This window comes from Erigeron canadensis, chromosome 2 (genome assembly GCF_010389155.1).
Source record: "Erigeron canadensis isolate Cc75 chromosome 2, C_canadensis_v1, whole genome shotgun sequence".
Taxonomy (NCBI): domain Eukaryota; kingdom Viridiplantae; phylum Streptophyta; class Magnoliopsida; order Asterales; family Asteraceae; genus Erigeron; species Erigeron canadensis.
This window is the reverse complement of record NC_057762.1, coordinates 25194881-25204095: the sequence shown is the minus strand read 5'-3', so window position 1 is coordinate 25204095 and position 9215 is coordinate 25194881. Positions and strand designations below refer to the sequence as shown.

The window sequence follows — 9215 nt, the reverse complement described above, 5'->3', positions numbered from 1 at the left end:
AGACAAATGAGAATTTTTATTTTAATTTTACAATCAAGTGGTATTATACTCGTTAAATACCGAAACACCGAAAATTTGACATAATCTTTTAATTTACCTTTCACACACTTTTACATTAAAACTTTTGAAAAGTGTGGTATGTTAGAAGCACAAAATTTGTAGTCTAGTTTGTAGAAAATGGAAGAAGTGATGTACTAAAATCATATATTGGAAGTACATATATTCTCTTTATATAACTTGTCTTATTTATCACTCCTACATTTTTTGTTTGGCAATGATAAATTTGATAACGATTGGCAAAATTTGGACAATAGCCCATCAAACCAAATTACAAACCCCAGTATTCAAAAGCCCACAGAAATATACACACATACATACACATATATATATATTTCGTGTGTTATGCGTGTGCTATTTATAGGCATACGTAAAACCCTCTTTTCTTTATATCCAAGAATCCTTCAAAATTACTCTCTCAATTTCCCCTTTATAATCTCATCAATCAAAATTGTCTTCAAATTCTTTGCAAAGATTATACTGGGTTTCATGATCTGCAACCAAAATTGAAAATTTTCTTGATCTAAGGTGAGTTTTAAATGGCACTTAAGGTGTTTGATATTATGTCTCAAAGAAAAAAAAAATTATACATTTTTTAGATAAAGTTTTGATTTTGATTATATGGGTGTTGATATAGTGTTGTTTCTTGATGTGGGTGTGTTTTATTTTGCAGATTTAAGGTATCCCGTATGCGATTTTGTGATAAAGTTTTAAGATTGATGTGGGTTTTGAGAATTGGTAGAGATTTAGGTTGAAAAAGCAAGAAAAAAAGGTTATTTTTTGTTAGAATATGTAAAAGAGAGATAGAATGGTTAGGGCTACATTTAAGAAAATTGTTTATCCATGTTGGAAGCCATATTTTGGTGAAGAGGGTAGTCAGAATAGTGGTACTAAAAAGGGGGAATTCGGTGGGATTGTCGATGGGTTATGGTGGTATAAAGATTATGGGAAACATGTTAATGGTGAATATTCGATAGCGGTGATTGAAGCTAATGCTGTGTTGGAGGATCAATGTCAACTTGAATCCGGGTGTTTAAGTGCGGCCGAATATGGTCCTCGAGGGACTTTTGTTGGGATTTATGATGGTCATGGTGGCCCTGAAGCTTCTAGGTTTGTCAATGACCGGTTGTTCGACAATATCAAAAGTATGATCCCATTTTGTAAATGCAATTATTATTTTTTCGTATATTGTATGATAGATTTTGGTATGCGTATTTTTTCACTTATGCATTTAGACTAAGGTTAAAAAACTGTTTTTCTTGAAGTAGATATGGTGGTTTATTTATATGTAAGGATACATCGCTTTGGTTTTAGGGCTACCCAAAGTGTAAGTTAGACCTTTTATGTGATGTATGATAAATTTAAATATGCGTAATCTTTCGCTTATGCATTCTGACTAAGGTTAAAAAACTGTTCTTCTTGAAGTAGGATATGGTGGTTTATTTATATGTAAGGATCATCGCTTCGGTTTTAGGGCTACCCAAAGTGTAAATTAGACCTTTTATGAGATGTATGATAGTTTTTAATATGCGTAGTCTTTCGCTTATGCATTCTGACTAAGGTTAAAAAACTGTTCTTCTTGAAGTAGGATATGGTGGTTTATTTATATGTAAGGATCATTGCGGTTTAGGGCTACCCAAAGTGTAAATTAGACCTTTTATGTGATGAGTGGATAAACTCTACCTTTTGCAATTATGGTTTTCGAACAATACAAGTTTATAGGGTGGTACAGCGTTTTCACATAATCTACCCTCAACCCCCGAAAAGCAACAATAGGAGATTATAAAGTAGTTAGCGATTATTTTAATGTCTTAAACGTCACCCAAGACTAAATGTAAAGGAATCGTGTGGACTGTAATAGGTAACATAAATGGGAAAATACGTAATATAATCTTGAAAAGCTTCAAGAAAAGATGATTTTTTCACACTTTCATGGGGTAGAGGGAAAATATTAGAGGTGGCAATTGAGGTGGTGGATCTGGAGCCATTGATATAGTTGGCCGAAGGTTAGAGTGGACACCATGGTTACCAAAAGATTGAAATGTGGAAAACGAAATGGGTTGATTCCATTAAATTATATTAATTTAACTTTCATTAAATTAACAAACAGCGTGAGTAGATGCAATATTGATCTATCCCTTTTCAACCCAATACTTAAAAGGACCCACCTTTGGTGACCTGTTGCTCATAGCCACATCTAGAGAATATAGGCGGATGCTTATATATATATATACATGAATCTTGCCGTAGTACAGGTCTTCTTTTCAAAATTATGCACACTCTGTTATGAACTTATAATGCATTTGTTACTGAATTGTTATCATTTCACGAATTGATGTTGCAGAATTCACAGCAGAGAGTCAAGAAATGTCAGCTGACATTATACGAAATGCGTTTCTTGCAACAGAAGAGGAGTTCCTTTCTTTAGTGGAGCATGAATGGCATAGTAATCCAAAAATAGCCTCAGTTGGCACATGCTGTTTGGTGGGTATCATATGCAATGGAGTACTGTACATTGCAAATGCTGGAGATTCCCGTGCAGTATTGGCAAGGGAAGAGAAAGTTGCCAATGCAACCAAAGCTGTCCGAGTTTCAGAAGAACATAATGCTAGCTATGAATCTGTTAGGGAGGAACTACAAGCATTGCATCCAAATGATCCTAATATTGTACTATTAAAGCATAATGTCTGGCGTGTGAGGGGTCTTATTCAGGTAATCAATGTTATAGACTTATCTTTTTATGCTTTCCAAAATTTGACCTTTTTGCAAATATTTGTATCACACTTTGTCGTTTATGCAACCCTTTTGAAATATGAACAAAGGCTTAATACAGAAGCATGGTCTTTTTTTATATCAACTAGAGGAGAACAAAAAATTGTGTTACCAAAAGTTTGCATGAAATGAGAATGTAGGGATGGCAAAGATGGGCAATGAGTTGGGTAATGGTCGTTTCTAGTGCCGGTCATAATGGGTTTCCCCTGGTTGATTGTCTTAAAATGTTCTGGTCAATATAGTTTTAGATAATAAATCTTATTCTGGTTTACAGAAGACTATGTTATAAGAGTAACGTTAGAGCTTTCTATTGAAAAGGTTAAAAAGGTTGCAAGCTTTATAACTACATATTGGGAGACTTCCCACCCATTGGCTCATTTCCCTATATTTAAAAGTTTATGTCCCTTTTGGATGGACCATAATTTAAATTGACCCATTTATGAGTAAATGGGATGCAATTCCTATCTCTAAATAACTGACCAACTCTCTGCCACTTGCTTCATTGTGGGTTTTTGTTTTATCATTATGCCAAAGATTCAGGTATTTATCATATTTATGTCGTTTTTTGACCTTTTCAAAAGGCCTTCATCTCCCCTCTCATATGTTCTTGTGGGTTTTATTTTCAGCCTACCCAACTAGTACGCGATAAAGGTTTGTTCAAGTTGAGTAGTCTGGAGCTTTTATGTATTTGTTGGTTTATCCGGTTTGTATTGAAGTTAATCTAAAAAGTTAAACTTCTAATATATATTCTAAGCAAGTGTTACAATTTTGCAGATCTCCAGGTCTATTGGAGATGCCTATCTGAAGAAAGCAGAATTTAATAAACCCCCGTTATTGCAAAAGTTCAGACAGCCTGGATCTTTCAGCCAGCCGATTTTAAAAGCCGAACCAGCCATACTAGTGCAAAAGCTAACCCCTGAAGATCAGTTTCTTATTTTTGCCTCGGATGGTCTGTGGGAGCATCTTAGTGATCAAGAAGCTGTTGATATAGTCAAAAGTTCTCCACGTGATGTAAGTTTGTCTCCAAATATCGTTACTTTCTCATTACAGGTGGCAAAAAGGTTGGGTCTGGTACGAATTTAATATAAGTCCCTTTTTTTTATCACAGGCCGGACTCGGTTGACCAACCAATCTTTTTCCTTTTAGATATATATTTATTAATATAAACTGTAAATTACTAAGATTATAGTAACATTATAGTCATGTAATTTTTTTAAGCTACACCAGTTTGATCTATTCGACTCATTATCTTTGGTCAGGTTGAATTGCCAAAAACAATACTTTTTCATGTTTATAAGAGTCCCATTTATATTCCTACTCTAATACTACCCTATGGAGTTTCCAAGATATTATTTTAATACGGTTTAATATTTCCTCTTGAAAAAGTACTACTGTATGTGACAGTGCGACTCAAACCTTTGTAGCAATAAAAGTCTTTGCTTTTCTTTATTTACCTATCAATAAATCCATTTTTTGGTCCCTTTGTGATGACTTGGTTTTTGGGTCCCGTTTACCTGGAATGAAGATCGGACTTGAACCATCTTAGCTACAAAATTGTAAGGCGTATACATTTAGGCTTCCCAATCCTTTCATTTTATGTGTCCAATGTTGTCAAATTGAAAGAGGGGACTTTCAACCAGTTCGGTCCATTTCCAGTGTAACTAAGTATTTTAATCCAAATAGTATTTGATAAAACACAGCCCTTAGTGAGCCATTATAAAATGGCTCGAAATGGCCACCTCTAGATAAACAAGGGAAACCTAGTTTGAATGTGCTTATGATAATTTAATGGCTCCTAAATCAATGTCAACATATTCCTCAGGGAATTGCCAGGACTCTTGTAAAAGCTGCACTTGGTGAAGCAGCAAGGAAACGAGAATTGAGATACTCAGACCTGAAGAAAGTAGATCGAGGAGTAAGAAGACACTTCCACGATGACATCACAGTAATAGTTTTGTTTCTAAACAGCCAGTCACCAACTCGAAGTTCATCTGGTGGGCCCATTGTATCGGTGAAGAGTCCCATGTCCTCTTAATTTTTTCATTATTTTTTGATAAATAAAAATGAAAGATTTTGCAGATGAAGAAAAGCTTTGCTCTTTCAAGTAAATGTAATAAAAACACAGTTGATGATTATGTCAAGAAGGTTCTAGTGGGAAATCGTCTCATTAGAAGTTCTAATGATTGGCGTATGAAGCTAACTTGCCTTGCAGTTGTGTTCTTGTTGGATTTTTTTTTTTTCCATCTCTTGTTTCGGATTTAAATGCAGATGCATCTCAGTTTTGTTTTTGATTGATTGTTTGTGTACTTAAAGACAGATTTTATCTGAATAGACTCCATGTTATTTTGCAATCTTTACTGCTTTGTACTTTTGTAGTCATCACTCATCAATGAAATTTGAATCATTATAATCAGTTTACATTGTGAAAGACTTAACGCTTGTATTTGGGTTTTCTTTTTCAGTATTGTAATATTGGGTATTCTGCAAGAAATGCATTTTCTAATCATATGGATGATATTTTACAGTTTTAAAACCAAATTTACTGAAAAAGGGTTAATATGTGCTCAAGTGAGCCAATTGGTCGACCTATGGACAGAATTGAACACATTCATGCTTAAATCTGACTAGCTAACAGATAGAAAGAATTCAAAAGAACCTGATCAAACTTATAGAAAGTTTTCAATCTTCATGGAATAGGTGAATGTATGATGCTAGAATTTACAAAAAGGCACATTCTGCATATAGACCTTTAAAACCCTCCTTTTGGCAAATTGACAGGTGCATCAGGATCCGAGGTAAATTCATGAGTCTGCATTTTTTACTTCACAGACTATATGTCAAAATAAAATGGAAAGCTGGCAGTTTCAGCCCATTATATGGAAACGGGTAATTCTAGCGTTAGAGATCAGATATATAAAAAAAAATGCTAGTAACGTGTCAGATTGATTAAAAGGGCAAAACATAACGCAGCATGTATTGAAATGCTTACAATGTCCTAAAACCCTCTGTTTTAAAATTAAATTATTGATCAAGTAACAAACTCTTAAAAATGGACAGAAAATGTAAGTAGCCGCCGGGCCTTAACCAACCCTGCCCATTATGACCCAAACAATTATACTCGTTATCCAACCTGCATACCACCACCTCTACAAAAACAATTCTATGTACCTCAGTTAGTCAGTCATGGAACGTGTACAGGAGACGCAGCCATTCCTCCAATTGCACTTGAGGTCTACATAACATTTCACAAACTTTACAAAAGGCGAACCACATAAGAAAGAGCCTTTTCTCAGTATCAACGAGTCACTTACAGGCAAAAAGTAGACATAAAAAGGCATCATATATAGTTCACAGGACTAAAAGGCAAATGGTATGTATTAACAAGAAGGTTTATTTTTTTTGGTATCAACTCAACATGTGTTATTTCCCACTTGATGCATCTGAAGAACCACACACCTGCTCAAACAAGAACCATGATTTAAATGGATGTAACCAAGACAAAACTGATTAAAACTGCAACAAGAAATTACACCGGGAATTCGATTATAGAGTATAGACAATCTAGGTGTCCATATATTCATGGTTATTAGATTCACAAATACAAATCGATGGTGACTTAAATATATACACAACACATGATCAAACTACATGTTCAAATACAGGTCAAACTTAACATTTTGGGGTCCAAAGGATCACTAATCAAGGTTTAAAGTTTAAAAGAAAACGATTTCACAACTAATTTGCAGGAATACAAACTAGAATTTCAAAAGTATATAGCAGCTAACTTATGTATATATATATATATATATGTTGTTGGTTTCTATGTAACCTGATATCAACTGGATCTAGAGCTAGCTAGATATTACTCGTACTACTTAATCTTCGAAAACTTGTTTACTTTTACTGAAGAAGAGGAACGAAGCGACACAGCTGCCTTGACCACGGTCTTCTTGATCTTTTTATTATTACTAATTTTCTTAGAAGCGGAGGTAGAGGATGACGATATTTGATCAGGAACGTCAACCTTCTTATTTTTTTTCATTTTTTTCTTCATCCGACTGAAGGAAGCGGAAAGTAACAACTTGACTTTCCGCTTTCCTTTAGGAGGCGTCTCCTTAATCATCTCGAGCTTCGGTTTCCAACACCTTCTTGATCCAACTACCAGCTGCTTATACTCTCGATGCAGCTGTGGAGTAGTACACAACACATCACCAGCGGCCACAACGTCTTCGTCGTCATCCATAAGTAGTAGTTCCTTGTCGTCGTCGTGATTATCCTTATTATTTCTAGACGCCACGTCAGCACCTTGTTCCATCATCAGTTGTGATATAAACATCTCTGATACCCGAATACTGAGCGTTCCTGACGCCGTTTTTTGAATATCGAAAGGTGAACATGAGCTTGCTGCTGCTTTTTTAAGAAACGCGGCCTTCATTTTCATGTTGGCCGCGTTACTACTTGTCGTTTCATGCACGTCATGAATTTCTTTCTGTTTAGACGTAAACGACGCGATCGTTACAAAAGAAAGAACGGTATGAAACAAATGAGCAGGGAGAAGAAAATAAGTATGACCGCGTTCTAGACGCTCGTGTCGGTCTAGAGGCGGAATCTTTTGCCCGATATAAAAAGAATCTGATCTACAAACCATATACTCGTCTATCATAACTTCCGATACTTTTATCGGTTTGTTATACAGATTAATCTCTCCGTCTGGTTTAAACAACCTGATTACTTTTCGATGATCTGTTTTCTTTTTCTTTTTCTTCTTTGTCTTCTTCGTCTTCGTTTTCTTCATCGAGTTTATATTGTTTTTATTGTCGTTGTCGTTATGTGCATGTAACGAAACGGGTGGTGATGATTTTGTGGCGACCGGTAATACCGAAGAAGACGATGACTGACCGTGGAACTGTACGGCGTTCCCGCCCATCAAGCATTGGAAACTACCGGTAAATTTCATCTAGCTAGCTTAGCTATAAGAAATCCTTGGTCGAAGGAAAGTAGGCTATATATATATATATAAAATGGATATTAAATGTATTTAAAATGGTAGTTGAGTATGTAGCCGCCGCGTTTAAATTATGTGAATTACTCACCAAAATAACATAAGTTATTTTAAACGGGCCCGTATTAGATGGTTTTTTGAACAGGAGGCTTTTATTTAAACAGAAATTTTGAAGTTACAAATTATTTTTCATAAATTGATAAGTTACCAATAAAATAAAATAAAAAGTTTTACGCTTACAACTTTAATAAAAATTTATTTGTAATTTTGTTAATACATGTATCATCCTTCAATTGAATTGGGCCACCTTTATGACTAGTAGTACTAGCTAGTTGCCGGCATGAGAAATTAAGATAAATATAAAAACCATAGTCAACAATGTGTCTACATTGGAAGCTAGTCAGCATATATGTCTACATTGGTAGCGCCATCCGATTTAGAAATTATATATAAGGACACGTGAATAATATAAAATTTCCAGCATCACTACAAAAATATGAATTTTCAACTCTGAATTAGACTGTTTCCTTTGACCACAGAATAGTTTTGCTTTTGCATACTCGGAATAGTTTTGCTTTTGCATACTCGGAATAGTTTTGCTTTTGCATACTCCATAATTTTATTAGATTATGTCATTCTCTACACGTGACATTTACATTTCGCATACATTATTGTAGTAGTATGGTACTTAAACAAAACGGAACAATGTGTGAAATTGCACTTTTAAGGCCCGTAATACCATGGGACATCCAGTATATTATCCCGATGGGGCGTTTTGGAGAGAGAAAGAGGGTAGGCGTGAGAAATGAGACGCTTCTTTATAGCTTATTGGTTCATGAGTCCCTCTTTTATTCTCACCTACCACTTTCCACTTTTTTTTACTCTTTATGAGCCCTCTTAATTAATAATATAAAATTAAATAAGTTATGGGTCCCTTGGAAGGACTTTAATATGTAAAGCCTTGATCCCACAAAAAGTAAGAAACGTCATTATACTGTCACGTGTCGTAAGATGCCCCTATAAGAAGCCTTAAAGAGAAGTCTTGCTCCTCATACTTATGTTGACTTATTGTTTTAACATTCTTGTGGTGAGTGTTGCATTATTAGCCTATATAATTTTTGGCAAAATATTAACTAGTACTTTTTTTCAATGATATCGTCTTTCATCATTATTAAGGGTGCGTTTGGCTGTAAAAAACACCTCCTGTTTTCTATTTTTGATTTCCATGAAAACATGAAAAACAGAAAACGTGTTAGAATCATAGTTTTGTAACAATATTTTCTAAGAAAACAAAAAAAGATGTTTTCAAGTTTTCTATTTTCATTTTCCATTCTCCTCCTCTCCCCTCACATCTCTAACATGTTTTCTAGTTTTCTAATTAGAA

General features: G+C 34.8%; 2 protein-coding genes across 4 annotated transcripts; one reads left to right on the top strand and one right to left on the bottom strand.

Annotated features, from left to right (window-relative positions):
• The first annotated feature begins 465 nt into the window (after positions 1–465).
• On the top strand, positions 466–5180 carry LOC122587067 (probable protein phosphatase 2C 48). The gene is made up of 5 exons (XM_043759139.1): positions 466–585; positions 731–1202; positions 2402–2769; positions 3604–3840; positions 4652–5180. Exons 2-5 carry the CDS (start codon positions 866–868, stop codon positions 4862–4864), a joined length of 1155 nt encoding a protein of 384 aa, XP_043615074.1. The 5' UTR covers positions 466–585; positions 731–865; the 3' UTR covers positions 4865–5180.
• A 322-nt stretch (positions 5181–5502) lies between these two features.
• On the bottom strand, positions 5503–7849 carry LOC122587068. Of its 3 annotated transcripts, none has more exons than XR_006322112.1 (3): positions 6659–7849; positions 5998–6285; positions 5503–5638 (listed from the first exon to the last, which is right to left on the bottom strand). XR_006322112.1 is itself a non-coding variant. In XM_043759141.1 (2 exons), the coding sequence occupies exon 1, from the start codon at positions 7784–7786 to the stop codon at positions 6701–6703; it is 1086 nt and encodes a 361-aa protein (XP_043615076.1). In that variant the 5' UTR covers positions 7787–7849; the 3' UTR covers positions 5719–6285; positions 6659–6700. The 3 variants fall into 3 exon arrangements, 1 of the variants encoding a protein (XP_043615076.1); XR_006322111.1 differs by lacking the exon at positions 5503–5638 and having other exon boundaries at positions 5721–6061; positions 6141–6285; XM_043759141.1 differs by lacking the exon at positions 5503–5638 and having other exon boundaries at positions 5719–6285.
• Between the last annotated feature and the right edge of the window lie 1366 nt (positions 7850–9215).

What these genes read in the sequence shown, in the direction of transcription:
- LOC122587067 (XM_043759139.1), top strand. Translation starts at nt 866, where the DNA reads ATGGTTAGGGCTACATTTAAGAAAATTGTTTATCCATGTTGGAAGCCA. An exon ending in GTTGTTCGACAATATCAAAA is followed by an intron (nt 1,203 to 2,401) that starts GTATGATCCCAT and finishes TTGATGTTGCAG; the next exon opens with AATTCACAGCAGAGAGTCAA. An exon ending in GTGTGAGGGGTCTTATTCAG is followed by an intron (nt 2,770 to 3,603) that starts GTAATCAATGTT and finishes ACAATTTTGCAG; the next exon opens with ATCTCCAGGTCTATTGGAGA.
- LOC122587068 (XM_043759141.1), bottom strand. Translation starts at nt 7,786, where the DNA reads ATGAAATTTACCGGTAGTTTCCAATGCTTGATGGGCGGGAACGCCGTA.